This window comes from Halyomorpha halys, unplaced genomic scaffold (genome assembly GCF_000696795.3).
Source record: "Halyomorpha halys isolate HHAL.00 unplaced genomic scaffold, Hhal_1.1 Scaffold566.1, whole genome shotgun sequence".
Classification (NCBI taxonomy): Eukaryota; Metazoa; Arthropoda; class Insecta; order Hemiptera; family Pentatomidae; genus Halyomorpha; species Halyomorpha halys.
In genome coordinates, this window is record NW_027106661.1 from 871,376 (window position 1) to 894,521 (window position 23,146).

General features: G+C 29.6%; 1 protein-coding gene across 4 annotated transcripts in view; it reads right to left on the reverse strand.

Annotated features, from left to right (window-relative positions):
- Positions 1–106: 106 nt before the first annotated feature.
- Treh (Trehalase) overlaps positions 107–23,146 on the reverse strand; it is a 143,095-nt gene continuing 120,055 nt past the window's right edge. For 3 of the 4 annotated variants that reach the window (XM_067045018.1, XM_014426264.3, XM_014426265.3), the window contains exons 2-3: positions 21,876–21,932; positions 107–3,431 (exon numbers count right to left, since the gene is read on the reverse strand). In XM_067045018.1, the coding sequence (XP_066901119.1) occupies positions 1,516–3,372 (1,857 nt within the window). In that variant the 5' untranslated portion in view covers positions 3,373–3,431; positions 21,876–21,932 and the 3' untranslated portion in view covers positions 107–1,515. Of the gene's footprint in view, positions 3,432–16,035; positions 16,164–21,875; positions 21,933–23,146 lie in introns of those variants that run through there. The other variant, XM_014426263.3, reaches the window with a different exon arrangement.

A 23,146-nucleotide genomic window follows, 5' to 3' on the forward strand; every position in this document is an offset into this window, starting at 1 on the left:
TTTTTTATGACTTATAATTTTTAAATCTACTGTTCAACATCACTCCTTTTTATTTTTGGTCTATGGCGACTGGGAGTAAAATGAAAAAAACTTGTTATTTACAAACTTCACAAAATACTGATCTTTATTTACAAACAAAAATAGTTTTATTTATACAATGTTCACAAATAAAATACAATTGTATCAATCTTAAGAATATATATAATTTCTTTTAGAAAGACCAATAAATATGCTTTATATATATATACTTCAAAATACGATATCTACATTCGTTATTCGGGCTCATGCTGTAACAGGACAAGCTTCCATTCTTACAAATAAATAAACAAATCTACAAAATACATAAATTATACAAGAGGCACCAAATTTCAGCTCTTACGGCTCATTTATTAAGCTAAACAAAATACATTAGGTAAAAATGGTGATATCTCTCGTAAGTAGGACTAATATTTATATGTAATAATAATTATATTAATTTCTTTAAAAATAAAACGAAATTTCCTGCCAGCAGTACGTTTCGTTTCCACAGTATTTTTATGTTGTTTATAAAACAATTATTAGATTTAAGCGTAATTTATTCTAAAAACGGCTGTTTTAGAATACCAAGGGCCAGTGCTTAAATAATCTTTAAACTTAATAAAAAAAACAAATCCAAAAATGGAATATCAATAGTAAAACTAATTATTCAGGTACAATGTAATCTAGAAACAGTAAATTAATCGAAAGGATAGGGTAGGACATTATTTTATACAGAATAAATTAAAATAAGGAACTAATAAGAAATAAATACACAATCGACTCAACACACTGTACGCACTGGCTGCCAAACCAGAGAATTAAGGGAGTTGAGGACTATTATACTATAGGAAATAAAAAGAGTAAAATAAAATAAATAAAAAACAATTATAAACAGACAATTGCAGAGAGCAACTAAAAAAATCGAGACTAATTTGTACAACGTGCTCTCCAGAAATGTCAATAAACTTTTAAGCTGTCATGTGGATAGGTTGACTGCAATTTGGTAGATGACACTATTTCTATTCTACATTCTTACCCAAATAGAGGCAATATCAACTAGTCACTAAATGAAATACACTTTCGCCTGCCCTCGGGTTCTAAGGACTCAGCGAGATCTCTAAAATACGCAAATTATAAAAAAAAAATATTAGTGACTTAGCGACGGACATTAATCACTGTCCGGACAGCTTGGAAGAAATGTACAACATATATCTTCTAGAACGAAAACAATTTATATCCACAGTAAACAAACATTATTAAAATCGACTATGATACACTTTGAAAGGTCTAACATAGATTGGGCTAAGCTATTAACATAGGCGATCAAGTTAAAAATTAATAATAATAATAATACAAAGTTAAAGTAGTAAATAGATATCACAACTGTACACGCAAAGTAAAATACTTGTTTACAAATTATCACCCGGAGTATTGTTAGGTCCAATTGAATTAGGCCCGCGCACTTACATTTTGATTGTTGTCGTAGCCAAAGTGCGCCTAATATGACTGGAGCTTGTCGTAGCCAGGACGGAGGTGGTACCTGATGCAGAGGAGTGCGCTGAAGGCTCCAGCGGCCAGGGTACCCGAGAAAGCGAGGGCCAGGGTGACCAGTTGCCCGACGTACTGAGCCGTCCCGAGGCCCTGCACCGAGGCCGTGTTGGCAGGGGGCTCCGTGGGCAGTTCCGCAGTGCTGCTGGTGAGCCGATCTCCGTACATGTCCAGCAGCTCCATCACCACACCGTTGGACCAGCCGAATCCCAACTGCACTTCGTACTCTCCGCCTCCGCCGCCCTCTCCGACAACTGTAGCGTCATACTTCTCGTACATGGCGTGTGTGGTTGAATAAGCTTCGTAGTTGCTCCTAATCCACTTCTCAGCCCAATCATAAGCTACCCTCTGGGCGTGGACGTCTCCTGTGTTCTCTAATCCGACGATAAAGATGTACTGTAGTGGAGGCCAGGCGTTGGGGTAGTCCCACTGTTCTCCTGAATGGATCAGAGTCGACGGAATACCGCCTACATTAACCTTAATATTGGTTTTGTCAAGATACTTGAGAACGTTACTGACATAATACTCTTTCTTTTTACTATCGTAAGCGCCAGTCCAGAGCGGAGCAATATTAGTGGGATAGAAATAGTCCCTCTTCATATTGTTGATCATGTCATAGTCCAACCACGAACCTACTTCTTCATGCCAAAGGACTTGATTAATAGCTTCTAACCATTCGTCTGCTATTTTTTTGTACTCTTCTGATTTAAGTGTGTTGTTGAGTCTGTCGTGAAATTTGGACAGAAGCATGGCATTCCAATAAAGGATAGCGTTGAGCTCTACAGGAACGATAGAACGAACTCTGGTATTTGTCAGGTTTCCATAAGCTGATCCGTTAGCATTGATGAACCATCTAGTAGAGAAATCCCAACCGGACTCCGCAGCCGCTTTCAGTTCAGCATAAAATGCGTTTTTATCGTTTTCGGTAGTCATCCATTGGGCAGAGTTGACATCTTCCCTGTAGGATTCAGGTCGTGGGCCTTGAGAAAAGTCTCCGTACAAAGCTAACCTGTATGAAACTCCATCTTTATCAATAAGTGCAGTGTGGTTCGACAGCCAAAAATCGAATTCTTTTTCCAACATTTCGATACTATCTTCCAGGAATGGCAAGTCGTCGGTGGCTTGGAGGTAAGACTCAACCATGGGGATGAGGAGTGGAGGTTGAGAACGCTGCTGATAGTAGATACGGCCTCCGTTAGGTATCATGCCGTAGCGATCTACGATCGAGAGAAAGTTGCTTAGCATCCCCTTGACAGTATCGAACATCTCAGATAATAAGAGCCCTCGTACGATCCAGTAGGAATCCCAATAGTAGAATTCCCTGAACCTACCTCCGGGAACTATCACCGGGTTAGGTACATAAATGATGGAATACTGTTCGATGTTATCCTTTACTTCGTCTTTCATCTTCCTTCCCAGGACTTTCCATAAGTCGTTGAGTCCCTCGGCCCACTTCTTTAAATTTCTGTCGTTGATACCCTTGAGGAAAAGTGGGTCTTCACGCCAATCCGTGGGGTACCAACTCTCGAACTCTGAACCAGCGGGGTCGAAATTCGCGTCGACGAAGACTTTGACATCTTCAATGGTAGGGCTTGATCCGGTTTTGTTCATCATATCATCGAAACGGAGAAGTGTTTCGCTAATGTTCCACTTCATTTTCATATCTACAAAAGTTTTGGAATCTTTGAAGATGGATGCCATCTGTATAGTGTGCAGTAGAGGACCGTGGCAGTAGATTTCGGAAGGGCATGGGTCCGGATTTCCTTGCACTGCGGCGATCACACTCAAGAGTAGGATGAAGATCATCTTAAGGAAATAAATCAGAGCTAAGTACCTAAGTACCCTCTTAGGTCTTCAGGAATCTCCTGCAACAGAAAAGGAACAAGACTATTAGCTATTTTATAATTAGGCAAAAAAGCAGCACTATAATTTAAATATTTCTTTCACTATTAATTAGCAGTTGTTAAGTATTAATAACATTTAATTATAACCCAAAACCTAATACAACCATCGAGCATCTTCTTCAGTTGGAATAATATAATTCACCGCTATTATTTTATATACAATATAAACAACACTACGAAATTCGGGACAGTTTTAGAGATCAACCAAAGTGGTATACAGAAGCATGGAGGGGAGAACTGAGGAACAATAATAAATAGTTACTGAGGCGAATATCCGCTAGACTTAGGCAATTATAATGCGACGTTAAGACTGAGTCTGCCTTCGGCAAAAAAAATAAGTTTAATATTCGATAGAATTTTAGAATATTAATATGCTGTGACAAATATCTACATATTATTTATAATTATGTACTAAAAAAAATAAATAAAAGTTACGAAAATGAGTAGGTACTTAAAAATTAATAAAAAATATTTCAATGTTTAAATAAAAGGTTTACCGAAGTCAGAGATGAAAACGTTTTAAAATTCTAAAGATGTTTAACGAATAATTATTAAACATATTATAAATGCAAAGTAACTTACTTAAGATTGGGAAAATATAATTTAAAAACTTCAACGATAATAGTAAGAGAATCTAAGGAAAAAACACAAGGTTAAAGAAGTTATTTAATTAAGAAAGCATTTAAAGCCAATGATTTCCGCTTCCAGGTTCGAAATCAAAATAACTCCAAATCGATTCTAATTATTTACGCACTAATTAGAATCAATTATTTTTTTTTTTATTATTCAAGAACTATCTTATAATACTAAATATTGACCACAGCCTTTTAGAAAAATATTGGATTTTCTTAACATAACCATATGAGGCCATACACGCCAATTGTTCCGTATTTATTTATTTTTTATTTTGATTGATAAGTAATTAACAATTAGTAAAATAATTTAGTATTTTTCATATGTTTTCAATGTTCTTTTGATTAACCAAGAAATTTTCACTTGTTTTTTATTTTTTTTTTCTAATATGTAAAGTTTTTTTCTATTTTATATGTTCCTTAATTTCAACCTAAAGAAATGTTTATAGATTGCATTTTTAGTTAATTTTATTGTGAATAGTATTATTTTTATTTTATGATGTTAGTATATTTTAAATTTACATAAAATTGTCTTCTTTTTAGTAATTAGATATATTTTAGATATTTTCTTTTACTTTCTTTTGAACTCTAAGATTTTTTGATTTTTCTTTTCCTTTTTATTTTATTTTTTTATTTCTTATCTTGAACTTATATTTTGGCTGTTATTTTATTACTAGAACAACCCTCTTTATATGTCTCTAGGATATAACAGATGAAAATAAATAAATAGAGTTAAAAAGATCAACAATACGGGTAAAGTATTCTACGCCAAAGGTTTAAATTAATGAAACGATGTCGTAATTTAGTATAGATTTGAGGAAAAAATCCAATTATCCATTTGTTAAAGCCTATCTCTAACCCAGATTTATTTATAAAGAGACGTGAAATGGGAGAATATACATTCTGTGCTTAAAGTATCCATTGATTTGTCAAACCCGACATGAGACAGGATCTAGTTCCCTATACGAAGGACTTCTATCAGATTCGCTGGTAGGTCTATAATAAGTGTAGTATTGAGTGACGGTAGAGATCGGGTATAAAGGAAGGAGGGTGCCAGACCCTTACAACGAAGGTAAGCCGATACTAACGAACCATCAAACTCGGTTAAGGGCCAGATAATTGTCACCCTAGCTGTTAAGGTCTAGGGATCTGTCACAAGGGCTCGTCATCCATCAACAAGGTCAACAACTCCATACATTTGTATACATCAGGCAATAAAAAAGTATTTCGCAAAGCAGTAAAGTTGGAAGAAACTAATTAGCATCAAGATGAATCAAGGAACCGTTCACGAATATATATTTTAAATTACTGATTTAATATAATGATTAAATGATTTTTTGAGAGTGGGTTATATTAATTTTAACACCGACTTCATTGATCCAAATTTCTCTTAACTTTTTGTTTTTATAAACTTCTAACATTCCGGCCCTTAAGCCATTTACAAGGAGATATCCTAAAAATTGTTTTTACATCGTTACTATATTACCTCCTCACATAATAAAAATATTTTTTTTTTTATTGTTTTTGTTTTGCAGGCTAATTTGTCCTTGTCATTTATCTTCAAAAAGAAAAAACTAATATCAAATTTATTAATACATAATATCATAATAGTTTTACTTATTTTTTTTTTTTTTAAATGGCTACACTTACAAACCATAATTTTGGCAATTCAATAATTGAGATATGTTCAAAAATATTGGTATTATGTAAGGAGGTAATATAAGTAATGTGAAAACAATTTTTAGGTGGTCTCCTTGAAATTGGCCTAAGGGTCGAAACGTTGAAATTTTTTTTTTAAACATTTGAGATATATATATTTTTTTTAGGATCAGTCAACAAAACAAAACACAACTCAATAAAACAGCTATATTGAGGCGACGTTTTAAGACTTTATTTTTCAGATAGTCGAGCTCGACAGTGAAAAAAAAATTTTAATAATAAGAATTTTCTTAAGCAATTATTAAACACTAAAATATACAAAATACAATTTTGGATTAAAAATAGAAACGTAACTTACAATTGTTTTGTATACAACTAATAACTACTAAAACTAAATCAAGTTTTGTAGTTAAAAGGAGAAAAAAATTTGTTTGGGGTTTGTTTTTTATGCCCAAACTTTTCACTATTTTTAGTAGTCAGTATATTTATTTCCGTTGCGCATTTTATATATTTATTATTATAATTAAACGCATTATGCGTTAGTAATATTTTCATAACAGAAAGTACTGTGGTAACCGATAACAAACAGCGAATCGGTCAAGATATTTGCTCATTGGAGGTTTGGTTAAACTGACTGGACCGCAGAGAAGTCGAAAACTGGGTCGAGAACGCGAGGTATCTGAGAACATCTGAGGTTGTGACAATGGCCTAAGGTCGCAATCTCAAGGAATGTCCTCAGCCTCTTATCAGGTCGGAGGCGAGACTAAGCCGGTACCGGTGCAAAGTAAATGGATCGGTGGTGAAAAAAAAAAACTTTTAAATTTAAAGAAATATAAAGGTATTCCCTGAATTGAATAATATTGGTCAGGAGACAGTAGTGCCCTGATAAGTTAAAGGTACTAACCCAAATTTTTTTCCTAAATAATTTTGCGTAGCTTTTTCAAACTGGTATATAAATTACACACGCTCAAAATTAAAGTCAGAAGTTTTGCAGCAACAACTTCTTTGGAGGAAAGGATAAAATTTTACTGCTTACGGGAGGTCTAGGAAGTGTTCTCTGAAATTGGCTTTTTTCTAAACACGTTTTTTAAAAACAAACATCAATAAACTGCGTTTAGTAGAAATTTTGAGCATATAATTATTGCAGATTTTCAAATTTTTCGAATTTTCAAATCCCAGCAATTTGAAAACCTCCTTCCCTCCATTACGTCCCTGCTCAAAGCTGCTATAATTTCAAAACAGAAAGAAACAATAACAACCCTGAGAGAGAACAATAATTGCCTATCTGATCTCAGCAGGTCATTGTTTTTTTTTTTCTGAAGGCAAGCTTCTCCGACTCTTGGATTCGTTTCGCAACGTACGATAACTTGAAGTAAACGTGCTGGTATCAACTCGTTTGTGAACTTTTTTCTTTACCTACACGAATCGGCCGAACAAAGGAAAACCAAGATCGTCTCCTATATGGGGATAATTGAGATTTATATATTTTTAACATTTTCTTTTAAATATATCATAGCAAAGGAGCATGTCCTTAAAATAATACTGAAATATTTTAGGTACACTTTATTTTGTTTTCAGTAATTCATTTTTAAAAATTATTTTTTCTCATTTATTTGTTTTTTTAATCGCAGTTCTATTTTTGAAAAATTTTAATACTAAATTTCATGGCATAAAGATAAATGTGAATTGTAGGCTATAAATTATGGATATTCCGTTAATCTAATAATATTAAAAAAAAGGATTTTTGAAAAATATTTTAAAAAAATAAGTTATATTTGAAAAAAAAAATGGACTGGAACAAATCAACGGAGGTTCAAATTAACTCATATACTAACACCTATCAAATTATACATAAGGAACATTGCATCAAATCTTTAATATATCCACTTTTATATAATTTAAAATTCTATATCTAAAAATTATTTACTTTATATCAATACTTCATTTTTTCCCTATCAAATACTTGTTAAAAATCAACATTTTCATTAAAAATTGTATAGAAAAATACTCCTCATATAGATACCATTATAACATATACTTTGATTAAGTAGAGAAAAGAAATATTAATAGTAAATCTTAATTCTTTTTCTAAACATAATAAAAAAATTTCTTTTTTCTTTTCATTCTAATAATTAATCAATTTTAATGTTATTTTATCTTTATTAATTCTGCTTGAATATCAATATGAATTTAATGACATTGATGAGATATTTATTTGTTTCAAGTGCTTAATTAATTCAACCAAATAAATCTTAAACGGCAAGCATAAGCTGTGCCAGGCTGTCTGCTGCATTTTTGATAAAAATCAATAAACTGGGGAAGTGGGTAAGGCGCAGGCCCCAGGCATCTTTAACATTGTACATAAAAATTGTTTATTCCAGCCTTTATATATATTTATTTTCACATATATATATTTTTTTTAGAACCGGATACCACAGAGCTATAAAACTAGGCTAATTTCAATATATTTGACTTTATTGAAAACATTTTAGCTTCGAAAAAATCCTCAAAAAATTGTTCAAACATTAAACCAACGAGTAGAAGGTTATCAGTAAGCATGGTCGGAGATTACTCCTGCGTTTAGAAGAAAAAAAAAAGGACAAAAGTAATACCTAAATTATACGTTCTCGCAACAAAAAAGAAGTGATGCTTCCTCAATTCCCTTACTCCACGGACGCGTTGAAAAACCTCTGATGAGCCTCAAGGTTGTCACGATTAACTGGGTCTTATTAGTCAGTTGGCGGGAGGTCAGGTGTCGGCGCGCGTCCGTTCTGTCTACGCACGAGGGGACCGCACGATTAAAGGCATTAGCCCGAATAAATCAATCATTAAATTTTATAATAAACAATAAGGTTTTCTAAGCGGTTCCGTGTGAGTTGCAAGGAATATAATAGAATTAATTTTTTCTTAAAATTGCTGATATAAACCGTGTAAATGCTATTAATAATGATGAAAAGAGAAATATTAATGATACATTAGTAATATAAAATGTTCATGTGTAATGTGGCATAATTTTGTTTATATTTAAAGGCTTAAAAAAAAATTATTGCCGTGGCAGGACAGTCAAACTAGGTCGAACTGCCTCAATAGTCGCATACCGCTTGGACACTGAAATTTAGTGTATTATCCATATTATGAAATTTAATGGCGATTAGTTGGGAACAATTAGTTCTAAATTGTTGCGCTTTGATTATTTCTGAACTTGGAATTGATTTAAATTTTTTAACATAATTAACAGTAAAGGTGATTACGAAACTGTAATAGACAGGACAATATTAAGCAATATTATTGTCATATACAAAAGCTATCGCCGTGTATATGATCCTTAAAGCAATAAACCTTATAGTATAGAATTTTTATCACACCAATCTTAACAATTTCATTAAATTTGCTGTCTTTAATATTCAAGATGTGTATCTTTAATTTTTTTTTTTGGTATACAAGTTAAAAATCACTAAATTAAATTTTATAAAAGAAAAAAATTAGATGCTGCTGCTAAAACGACGAAAAAATGCATACATGAAAAGAAAATTGGAAGCATATATATGCCTATGATCATATTACAGTTTCACAATCTTAATAGTTAATTAATAAATAAAATCCTCCCAACTACATCCCAGACGTTTTATCCATAGATTCTGATCAATTTAAATTTTAAGAAGAAATATTTATTAATTAAATTAATGAGTGAGCACGTAATGAATGCAATTTAAAGAGATACGACGTAGTATGCAAAGGTTATTTGTCCATAATTGAGATTCAGGTCCGAGCCCGTAATTTGGCATCGTTAGCCTCAGACCCAGGTCGTAACTAACTAGATGAGAATTTGACGATGATGCCGTAGGAGGCTTTTGAAGTCAAGTTACTATAGTAACTTATAAAGTTACTATGGAGTTGGGTAGTAAAAAAAGTTGTATTTTACATCCGGATTGCATATTACCTCGGAAAGATTTCGTAACATACTCAACTTTTTTTTAAAGGCCTCATCAACTGGTATATGTTTGAGCCTTTTATGCACTTAGTAAAAGAGATTTCTTAAAAAATGCGTATAAAGTTTTTTTTCATTTAATATTACTGATAAAATTTAAGTTTATCCGAACTTTACGAGCCCAAGACAAAATAAATTTCTAATTGATTAATAGCTGGAAATTCATTACAATACGTAAAACCATTAACATTATTATATTTTAAATAAAATTATAATAACTTTGAATGGATGACTCTTATCTATAAATATTTTCATTATGCTAAAAAAATATATAAATAAAAAATAATTAATTTTTTTTAAAGTAATGAGAAATTGATTTTGAAAATTTGAAACACTTTTTATTCCATAAATGACCGAGATATGTTCTTACATTATTTGTACATGAAGTCGGAAGAAAATCGAACGCTACTTTGAAGCAACATGGCAGATAGTTAAGAGTTCCAAGGTTCATCGTTCGCTTTAATATAATTTTTACTAAGCTGCTGTTAATACTTTACAACATTATATTACTAATTACTCTTAATAATACAATTTTTATACTTTTTAATTTTTAGTGATTCTTATTCACAATAATTATGAAATGAGCATCTACCAATCGCCAAACCAAACGCTGTATATAACTAAGCTGGAGTTTATGCCAATAAAAATAAATAATATAAAAATTATAACATATTATTATGTTTTTATTTTATTAATTATTAATCACACTAATTAATATTTATTCGTAATAAAAACTGGATCTAAGTAATTAATTTTTTCAAATCATTTTTATCATATCATACCGAAATCGTGTAATTTAATTTCAATAATTAATAATTATAAAGAACTATATCAAAATTATTTTTAAAAAATGAACATATATTTTATCTTCAACTATTATCATTTAAAAAAGGAATTAAATAACGACCTTGACTTATCAATAAACGGCTTTGATAAAGAAATCTTCTGACTGAACTTATGCCATAAATCCCGATTAAAATTGAATTAACGTAGTTCATCGATTGCATCTGAGGAGATGAGTCAAGCAATCGATATAAATCGATTAATTAATAAATATTTATGATGAATCGGGTCATGATTACGTAAGCCACTCCATTCCATCCATCAAGAATTTTTACATGAGGTCAATGGAGTTAATTGCCCCCATGCAACATTGCAGTCTAACTGAGTAAATGGAGTTCACTGGAAATATTAAATATTAATTTTTTTAAATTGTAAGAACCTTGGGAAGAAAATATAGTTATTTATTTAAAAAAATATTTTTCAATTATTAATTTAAAAAAAATTAGTTTGTTCTACTAATACAATATATACATATAAAGAATGCAAATATAGACTAGATAAAATTGAAGTATTAGAAAAAAGATCCGGAATCTAGGTCCAATGGCTATAATGTAATTGCAAAAGAATATTTAGAATATATAATAGAATAGCTAGATAAGCTTAAAAAAAAAATTTAGAAGAGTCTTTCTAGTTAACTCAGATTAAGGAAAGAATATCTGAAAAAAAAAAAAGAAATGACTAGAAATACGGGAATCGATTTTAGCTGATGAAGAATAACGGACTATTTTAAGAAAATTCATACAATAAATATTTAAAAATAAAAATTCCGAAAAATGTGTTTTAAAAGTTGACTTTAGGGGACACCTTACAGATCAGAATTGTTTTGTTTTTTTAATTTTAATGAAGAGACGTTTTTTACAAAAATAATTCAGAAAATGTATTTGCTAAAAAGCAATTAACTGGCTTCATCGTCGTTTTATAATACTTTATTCAATAGTTTCTATTTTTAAATTAAGAAAATGGCAAAGGTATTAAATTGAGTGTAGAAAAATGTAATATCTATTGTTATATCAAATGAGGAAAACACCCGAGTTCCATTACAAAACCAAATTAATTGAAATGTTAAAACATGGTCATGAAACCCAAAAGGTTGAATGGAGGAGGATTTAAAATTAAATCACCTCGTAAGATGTTTTAGTCATATGATCGAATCGTCAGAGCGTGTAATCTCTGGATATCCTTCGAATTCGAAGATAAAGCGAAAATAGCTTTTTCAATAAACAACCTTTACGCATATGCTCAACGCGTAATGAATCACTCATGAAAGCGAGCTATCAATGAAGAAATGAAAACAAAATAGAAAAAAATATCATTGATAATTTTTTCCGCGCGTATTCGTGAACAGGGTACCCGTTTTCGAGAATACGTCAATCAGATGAATTTGTTTTGTTGTAAAATTATAAATATTACAGATAAAAGATATAAATTAGCTTTTTCATTTTTTATTAGAATAGGGTTTCTTGGTTAAGCATGGAACTGGACAAAGCCTAGTGAGCATAAATGAGTAGCTACTGCAATCAAGTATTAGCAATCCAATTAAGAAAAAGTAAGTTTAAGCTATACGCATTATCTTAAACCTAATTAACATTTGCTTTGATCCACAGATTATATTTGGATTGAACTACTTATTTTCTTTCAAATTAAGACACCTAAATCATTAATGATAAAGAACATTGAGATGAAACGCAGTTCACATGATAGGGAATAAATTCCGCTGATAAAATTACAAAGGGCAAGGATAATGAGACAATGAACAAATTGCACCGAAGAGCTCCAACTTCAAAATTGGCTGACTCAGAAATAATTTGCCATCTTCTCTTCAATGCGTTCATTAGTCTTGACTTTGGGCGAGGGTCAACTCACACTGAGGAGGGTTAAGCGAATGGCAAGGTCGTTCATGTTAGTCGTACAAACGTGCAAGAATTCGATGACCCACGAGACGATGATTGGTGCAAAGAAGAAATTCGAGGAACATAACCATTAACAAGTTTGGAGTAATGTATATAACATTCCCAAACTATTGATGGACATGTTCCTCGAATTCCAATGTATATAACTATAATTGTGGTATAATTGTAAATTATATATTGTATAATAATAATTATTTTATAAAACAGTTAATTTCCACAAGCTTCGCTCGCTAAGAAATCAACTTCCACTAGGCCAAATCAATATAATCAAAAATATTTGATATATCAGAAATTTATTTAATTTACTTTTCATAAATATTTTACTATCCGGGAATATATCCAAAATAGATTAAAGATATTCTTACACAATATTAAATAGAAAGTCTCAATCCAAATAAGTTATTGCAATGCAGTACAAGTCTTTTACTGTTGTATGAACACTTACAATTGAGGTTTTGAATTCTGAAACCGGACTAGTTAATTTTTTTAATTTCAATTTATTTACTTATTTAATTAACATTCATGGTACTATATTATGATAAAGTAAAATTATTTTTTCCAAAAATGTTTAATTCACGTGTGAATGTTTTAATGGAACACCTTAATTTTACAACAGTGTGAAAATGTTCCTAATATTAAACATTAAAATTGGAAAAAATATTATATTAATAATAAATTATTGTGATTCGGTACAAGTCTGTATTGAACTTAATATTAGGTTATTGGATTCCTAAACCACAGATGTCCATTTTCAATTTTTTTAAACATTTAACTAACGATTTTGTTAATAGATTATCATAAGGTAAAATGTTTTTTTCTCAAAAACGTTCAATTAAAAGTATTGAAAGAAATTCTTATATTTCGCGATATAGAAAAGTAAAAAAAAATTTAAAATGCACGTGGCATATTTTTAAATGGAACACCTTAATTTCACATTTTAAAAATGTCCTTACTATTAAATACATAAAGATTAAAATTTAAACAAATAATAAATTTTGACAACCGAATGTTAAATTATATCATTCATAAATAGTGATGCTATCAAAATAAATTAAATATGACAATTCCATGTAGAAACCTTATTATGAAAATTGCTTTTCAAAAGTATGTCTTTCCTATTAATATAACTCTTCCCTTTTATTTACATTATAAATTGAAATTCAGGTTACACTATTTTAATATTCATAACTTAAAGGGAAAAAACAACTTTCCTACGTATACTGGGAATTCATCACAAATGAATATTAATGAAAATTTACATTTAAATTTCAATTTTATTTGGAGATTAAAAGGAAAATAAAATGAATGGTTCAAAATGGCCACTTAGGAATAACTACATCAGTGAGCATCATTAACAAATACATTTGAATAAAAGAAAAATTCGAAAAATTGAGAATAATTTTTGAACTAAAATGATTTTGAAAAACTAAATCACAACAGCAGTGATATTTTCATAAACGTTATCTTCAGATAAGGCAAAACTAAATAAAATTCCTACAAGGTTAAACACACCTATTCATAAATTTTATAACCATACTCTCAATAAAATGCAAAATTCTCAGAGTAACTGCCATAGGTAAATTACAATATTTTTCATTAAATTATAATAATAAAGCCTTAAAAGCTGAAAAAAAAAAATCAATAAATATATACCGACTTACTAATCGATGATGGTAATAAATACTGTTGCAATTTAAATTGACCCTTAATCAGACTGAAAGCTATGCAATGTATTTGAAATAGTAAGCGATAACGTTTTTAAACAAAAATTAACTCGTATTGAGAAATTAATAACGTCAACTATTGCGAACATTTGCACGATGCATTTCCTAATTGTTTCGAAATTGTAGTAATCATTTGAAATTATTTATTAGGGTTAAGAGAAAAATTAATGAGGTCAAATACTCATTGAGGGATATCACATGATTACTGCGCTTTGAAATGCAGCTGTCAATGAAAAAAATAAACATGCCATTTGAAAGCTAAAATTTGTCTGAAAGTATCAATAGCTTTTAACGATTGAACTATATAATTAATTTTGTTTTTCACAGAGAAAATTATTACCTCTATAATTTATTATAAAAAAAAAAAAATACGATAACTGAAATATAGCTTTTTAAACATTAAAAATTTTATTTTTTTAAATTTATTCTTAACAAACAAAAATAAATAAACTAAAATCAGAGAAATAACGAAATTAAAATTTTTTTTACAAAAATTAAAGGCTATATTAATATTCATCACATATATCATGTCTCAAGTTAAAATGAATATTGGAATTATCGAAGGTTTATACATCTATATAAAAACTCTTTGAATAAGAAACAATAATCTGGTCCAAACAATAAATTAAAAATAAAATATATTTTTTGAAATTGTTGTGTAAAATATCTGGGACTATTTTATCGCTGTTAAATTTGATATGTAACAGACCTCCAAGGTTAGAAGAGTCCATGAAGAGGTTTTGATGACAGTTATTTTCAAATTATACCTGAACAAATAAATCTTAAATACCCTAATTTAAAAAAAAATAAAAGTCAATTAATTCAAAAGTTTTTAAAAATGCTTGAATTTCTAGTTAAAAAAAAAATAAAACATTAAATAGCGGATGTAAAAAATAATATAAAAGTGTAGCTAAGTTGTATATGAAACAATTTTTTTCCAAAATGAGCGATTTTTTGTCAGCATATTCGGTGGTTAGGTCAAAACAAAAGAAAAATGAACTTAAACGGCTTAAAATAATTGTTGAACAATAGTAAAGAATAAATTATACAAAGATAAAATTGTTCACTTCATATTACAAATTTGATAATATAATAAAAACTTTTAAAAATAAATAAAAGTGAATGGAAGCCTGAATAAATATCAACAAATTCGTAAGTCCAAGAAGTAAATAAAAAGGAAATTCACATCTGTGATGCCTGACGACGTAAATATTTACACAAATACAATAATACATTTATAAATTCAATTGAATTATTATACTTTATTTATTAGTCATCAATAAATTATTAAGTATATAAATTATCGACAGCTATTGATTAAGAATTAAATTTTAATAATACCCAATCAGAAAAAATATAAAAAATAATTGTATACAATTTTTTTCTTAATTAAGTTTATAAAAAACAAGATTTTTAAATATTATGATATTATTGTAATATAATAAAGGTAGGATATACATAGAAAAATGGAGGAATATTCTATCAAAAGTTAATATATTGCCAGATGAAATTTTTTTTTTTAAATTGTAAAACTAAAAATTATTCAGATTCATGGACTTCTCATTTCATATTCTTCAATAAATTACTAAAAAATACTTTAGAATAATCTAAAAAATTGAATATTCATTTTGAACAACATTGCTGTTGTTCAATTTTAAATACAAAAATATTTTCATAGCGTTAAGCAATTGGAAGACTGGTGAAAAGATTGGATACTGGATGTTTATACTTCTTTTTAAAAATTCAATCGCTTTAAATTCAAAACTACTTTGAACTATATGGACAATAATATTTACTGATTATACTCACAGATAATGAAGAACTGAAAAAAGAACTGAACACCTTCTAAGAACTAAATAAAGAGAACTATTTGATTGATGCTTCGTAGCTGACTGAGCCTCGATGTGAAGAAGGGACCACTTTATAACTGATAAACTATCAGCGTATTACGAAGCGGAGTGGGGGTGATGACGCTATCATATTCTGCGGTCATTCTTATCAGAAAGGTACCGTCTCTTCCAATCTGAGCAAAATACGTCGAGGAACAAACGAGAGTTTTCACTTAGAAATGAGGAAAACTATAATGAAATTTCTCTGTAAGGAATACAAAATAAGTTCAGAATCTTTCATAACAGAATCCTGATCACAGAAAACTTGTATTAGCAACAACGCAGCACCAATGTTGTTAGTTAAAAGCAGATTTTCTAAAAATATTATCATTAGGATGAGGTAATTGGGCGCCAGTTTCTTTTATTTTGTTTTTTTAACTACAACGTTTTGGGTATTTTTCAAGTTAACACTTCACAGATATAAATTATAAATAAAATGTCTAAATTAAGTTTACCCAATTCTTTAAGCGATGCGAAAAAGTGATGTTCAAAAAATCAAAGAGAATTGAAAGTTCAAGTTGGGATCAAAGGATGTGGTCAAATTTAATTTTTTTTTAAAAATATCAACATCTGTGAAATTCATGATCGCTATATTTACAGAACATTATTATTTATAATAAATAAAATAAAATAAACATAAAAACAAAATTTGCAACATGATTACTTTTTAAACATTTATATAAAACAAAATTATAGTATATTTTTTTTATGTATGTAAATTCTAAGGACGATAATTTTTGCTTTTTCTTACTTATATTGTAACTATGAAAAATGTTTTGAATACATTTAAGAAATAATACGAATTTTCTTATAAGCACTCACAATTATGACAATTCCAGGACAGGAAATTTTAAGATTTTTTTCCTCGTTATTTTTGATTTTCAATGGAAGTCATTTAAGCTTGCAATATGAAAAAGAAAATCAACTACAAAAAATTTACTTAATTGCTTCAGAAAATTTTATTTGGTCTTGTGAAACTTCTAACATATTTTGAGAACGAAAACATTCTATTTTCTATAAGCAGATTAAAAATAGTAGTAATAAACTACCTCAGAAGAATGGTAATATTAGTATAAGTCAGAATTTAAAAATGTTCTTGATTATTATTAGATTTTTACAATAAACATCTCATGGATTATCACCGAGTGATGAAACTCAGAACGTAAAAGGCAGCAGTACGAAAAAAAAATACGCGTATAATCTTACGTTGTCGAGATTACTCTACTAACGCCAATTGCTGTTCCGATAGAGTTGATGCGTTTTTTTTTTTTTTGTTGTTTTTTTCTGATTATTTGTAAATAACTCTCCTACCTAAAGATAAGTTACTTTTGCTAATGAATAGGTCAATAACGCTACGGATCATGACATTCGACATATATCAATTGCGGGATCAATTCACAGATCACTGTTATTGTTTTTTAAAAATATTTTCATAATGTGCATAACCATGTGCTATAAAAACAGAAAAAAATAATTGATGGTATAGTTTAATTACTAGTTCATTCTAAGATAAAACACGTTTTAAGATAGGGCATGCAAGGTATACAGAATTGATAAATAGATCAGTCATTTTTCTCAAAAGTGTGAATGAAAATCGCCAAAGGTTAATGTATAAAAAAGCTTTCGCTTGCGCAAATACATGGATTTCAGAAGAAAAATATAATGAGAGTATAAGAACTGGCATAACGTTGTATGTTACATTATTTCATTACGTACTTATACTATAATAATTTGTAACTTGAACAAAACAATAGTGTATGATTTTATGATAATATTGTTGGGAATATTGGAATAACTTTTTATAACATAAATAAAATGAAATACAAGGTAGACCTGAGACTCTTTGACCTGTCCTAAAAAAATTAAAACTTGTTACATAGAAGGTTCTTCTAATCTATGATTTAATTCTTTATTTTTTTGGTTTATTATTCTAGCATAACTTATTCTAGCGAATGGGAAAGTCGAGATTTATTCTGAGGGTCTCCACAACGAAACCTAAGTCGCACAGGTCGGATTCGAACTTGTGTAGGACAGGTCAAACATAATAAATAAAATGAAATGAAAGGCGGACACCCTTTCATTTCATTTTATTTATTATGTTCTTTGTGTCACATACGATTTATTCCATTATACGAATTTATTTCCCACAATATTATCATTAAATCATACATTATTGTATTGTTCGAGTAACAAATTAATAAAGTATAGAGGGTCCGTTATGAAACCAAAGTCACCCCGCACAGGGTTATCTTTAGTTCTAATTTTACAGAATATTTTTTTACTTTTACGGGCGCTAATTGGAATATAAGAAAGACTGTTCAATCAGTCGTAAATTCACACTGAGAATGGAAACCCTCGTGGAGTAAACGCTCTAAAGTAACCGATCCTCCAATTGTTTAAGAGAAAAACCGTACGGATGCTCGTGCATCGTGACTGCTGTACAAATACCCTTGTGCAACCAATGCGCTAGAAACAACCCTTCCTTATTAAGTACTAAAACCCAGACCATTCATCGATTGTAGAAGTAGAAGATCTTTCTTTAAACTGTTTCATAGAAAAGAACTAGTCTACGATATCCATTTAATAATGTTCGGCTTATTACTGCCAAAAAGGCAACATAGGATCTCATATTGACAATCATATTATTTGAGATCGTAAAAAACTTTATAATTACAAAAAAAAAAAAAATCGTATGAATCAATATTCCAACTTAATGTTTAAATTCCGCTCATAGAAGTTCACAAAGGAATCAAGTTTTGGGATTTTATTGTACTATGTGTTGAACCGAACAAATATGTACCCTTCCGATTTTTAGAAATTACACAAATATATATTCTGTTCTCTATGTCTTGACACTCGGTCAACTAGGAAAGTGGATGGGAATACGCCATGAAAGAGAGCTATCATTTATCATCATCTATTTCGAGAGTCGAGAGATTTCGAGTAAACAGAATCTATATCCTCTACTGGGCTTCCCATCCTACTCAAAGGCTAAGCGACATTTATTCGCGGAGCCCCCAAAACCTGTTACTATTTTGGATAACTAAAACCGCTCATAAACACTTAGGGGGACGAAGCAGCTGATCAAGCAACGTAAGAAGCAGCATAGAATAAAACGATAGAAGTTTGCAAAATTTGCCCCTCTTCATAAATAAAAAACTATGAAGCAAAGAAGACCTGGAACCAACTTTAAGTAGCAATCGAAGGAAGAAAAAACAAAAAAGAACTAAACAAAATATTTGTTTTTATATATATGTTTATTGAAATTTACAACTGTAAATATTGATATATCCAGTAAATTTGGTAAGTTTATAATGGAGTGATAAAAGTAGAGAAACTACCAAATAGTAGCACTTTAATGACGTTTACACGTTAGCAGGTCTCATGGCCATCTTATTTTCAGGGGCCTCGAAGAATTGTCACGAATGGAAGAGGAAGCAAGGTAAAAAACTATTGGGTTTGGGAGTTTATTATGGAAGGAATGATATCTGGTTCGGGGCTAGATCGGTTATGGAACATTAAGGTCTTTATGTATGATTTTATTTGTGGCAAAGTAAGGAGCGTTGAGTTTTTTACGAAGGATCTTGGATTGTAAGGTTAGATATGAGAGGAATCCGAAGGTTTGTTGGAGCCTCAAAACAGAACTCCATATGTCCAGATTGCGAAGTTTGGACCGTTTGTCTAGTAAGTGCTAAACAATATCAGAAGTGAGGAAGTGGTAGTGGTCATGACTACCCCAAGAATTGGTCACACGGTTTTCAAATTAAAAAAAGAACACCTCCAAAGTATCACAATGCGCAACCTGACCATCAGCCACATTTTCAAAGAGTGCTTACTACATGCATGACACCTACTTTCAAAAGGCAGGAGTCGAAAGAAATTTCCAAAAGAATAGTAGTAGATAAAGTCATGTTTATAGAAAAAATTATAGAATTTCTTTAAAAAAACCAAACAATATTTTCAATATGGTGGAAAAAAGTCGCTGAGTCGACAGATAGATTAACCTAACTTTCGTGGATGCCCTTACAATAAGAGAAAGCCACCCAACCCGCAGCACACCTGCTCTTGTTTATCCGATTTTTCTGGGTTTGAGGAACGGACTATATGGTCCTTACTGGTTCAGATTATAATCATCTGGTTTGCCTCAAGTAAGACCAAACGGTCAATGATTCGTTATCTTTATTTGGAAAAACGGATATGACCTCGAGATATTCCTACTAACTAGTTAGTTATTTGTATCAAAAGGCAGTTCCACCAAAATATTTTTTTTTTTCAAACTACTCTTATTTTTAAATTTCAAACTACTTACGATAATTTTATTAGATATAATTTATTTTAAAAACAATAAATCTCTCTCTCAACCAAAACAGCCTTTACCTAATTATAGGTAAAGAGGAAGTCAATCTATTTTGAAAAACAAGAAAAAAAAAAAGAAGAAATTTAATATTAAATCAAACCAGAAATACCACTGCGAACATTTTTACAAAAGTCATTCAGGAGCATTGAATAAACAATAACCAATGTCTCTCAAATTAACGAAAATTTACGGACCGTGAGAGTCGTATAATTTGTTTTTCACAACTGAACGACAGATGTCATTAAAAAAATGAAGGACACCAAAATAGTAAAAGGGAATGGTTTTTTTTAATACATCCGAGATTTTAAACCTAAAAATGAAAGTTTATTTGATGATTTCAACTTTATGCGCGCTTTTGCAAATAACAATAACGTATGGTTTGTTGGATCTCTTTCTACATATTATGTTTAATTTTATTTTTTGCATGTATACAAATTTATATTTTGCATTAATACAAAACATGCTATAATTATATTTGGGAAGCTTCAAATTAAAATAGAATTTGTACATTTCTGATTTAATTTATTTTGGTCCAGACAAAAACTCATATCCAATTAGAGAAATTCATTTTGTAATGAACAGCAACCTTATAAATCATTGGCAAGAAACACTATAATCGGAAAAATTTCAAATACAGATTTCTTGCTAAAAATAATTCACATTTCTGTTGTAAAATAAATTTTGTCATAAAATGGACAAAAATGCAACCGAAACGTTAACTGAAAATTTTATTTTTAAGTTCTCCTACAAACTTGAATATAAGGTTCTCTTAAAGTACTAAAAACAAATCTGATGACTGTTTTGTTTACAATTTTATTTTTAAATATGCATCCTAGAAATTAAAAAGGAGCAAAAATATGTTTATATTTTAGATGATATTTTAAACACAAAAGTTTATTGCCATGCTGAAGAAGAATATGCCACTATTTTGAGTGTAAATTTTTTTTTTTTACAAAGAACAAATTATATAGCACCTTAAATAAAAATAATAATTTTTTAATATTATTATTTCTCTTTTTATCAACTCCAGTAAATAAATGATTTGAGGAAGGGTCCATGTCTTCCTGTCACTGTCATTTCCTTAACTCGAAATATAAGATAAAGTAGTTACAACCCGCTTTATTATCTTTTTCTGAGCAACCAGAGACCATTAGAGGTAACAATAAAGTAAATATCGATTTTTATTGAAGTAGAATAAACTGTTGATCAAAATCAGTGAAAACCGTACAATCCTCTTCCTAATTCATATAAATACAATAGTTTGATATATGTGTAGTAAATTTAATTTTTTTGTTGAACATATTTTATTGCTACCTTTTACAAACAATTATGAACATTACAAGTTCCACAACACAGTATAAATTAAAAAAAAATTAAATATTTAAAAAAAAAAATTAACCTACTTGTTTCAGGAGAATCCAAAAGTGAAGACGCTAAAGAGGATTTTTTTATTTCAGTATCTGAAAATAAAAAGGTAAGCTGTAGTACAATAGTATATTAACTACAATTGATTAAAATGATTGTTATAAAATTGTTTCAAAATATTAAAAATGAAAACAAATATTATTAATACATAAATTTATATTAATAAATTAAATATCTTTAAAATAGCAATAATTCATGATGATAAAAAAAAAAAAATATTCCAATACACTTTGTATAAAGATAAAAAAAAAAAGGACAAAATTGTATTACGAAAGCAAGGAACGACTTTATTTTGACTGTACTTATAATATATGTATTAAATTATTTCTTAAGACTGAATATTACATATTTATTAATTATAATAAACTAGATTTTTTTTTACCTTAAATTTTTTATTAATTTTATTTCGTCTTTGTTGATCATGTGAAATAAACTAATAAAATCTAATATAGTATTAATTAAAATATACTGTATTTTAATTAATACTGTACTTAACATATTTTAAAGATATTTTATTAAATTAAGTTTAAACCCTTTCGAGAACTAAAACCACATACGCTATCTGGATCCAATTTTTTGTTTTGTGTATGGTTTTCTAGACTATATTGATTTTTTTTTTGTTTTTTGTAAGAAATACCCTATTTAAATCTAAAAGTGATGTAGGAGAAAATACTTATCCTATTTCGGCTATTTGTATTATAATATTTGCCTTATACCTCTTTCGTTCTATCAATATTATGCACAAATTAGGTTTTTTTTTTTTTACCCCCTCCTTTTAAAATAGGAGGATACCGAAGCTTTCCTTAAACATTAATAACAAGCAACTCCCCAAGATGATACGCAATACCATTCTGGACTAATCCTTGGCTAACACCTTCCACAATAGTTGGAACAAACCATCTCTCATCTAGTTTCCATTAATTAACTGTCAACAATATTTGTTGCAGGCCCCGAAGAAGGCCATCTTCGACTATGATAGTCTTGTTTCATCAACATTCTGTTTGTTCCCACTAAATAATAAGGACACCTTGTTAGGTTATTGTGAAAATGGTTGGGTTCCGCCGTTTCTCGTTCCACCAATTTGGCACACAAATATGTGGAACTGGTGACCTTAACCTTCAACGAAATTCGTAGCCTCATAAGGAAAGGCATTAGGAATTCAAGATCGAGTTTTTGTACCCTTTTTCTTATTTTGGAAAAATGTTAATATTTATTATAATGGGACCATTAGCCTTCATAAAAAGTTGCT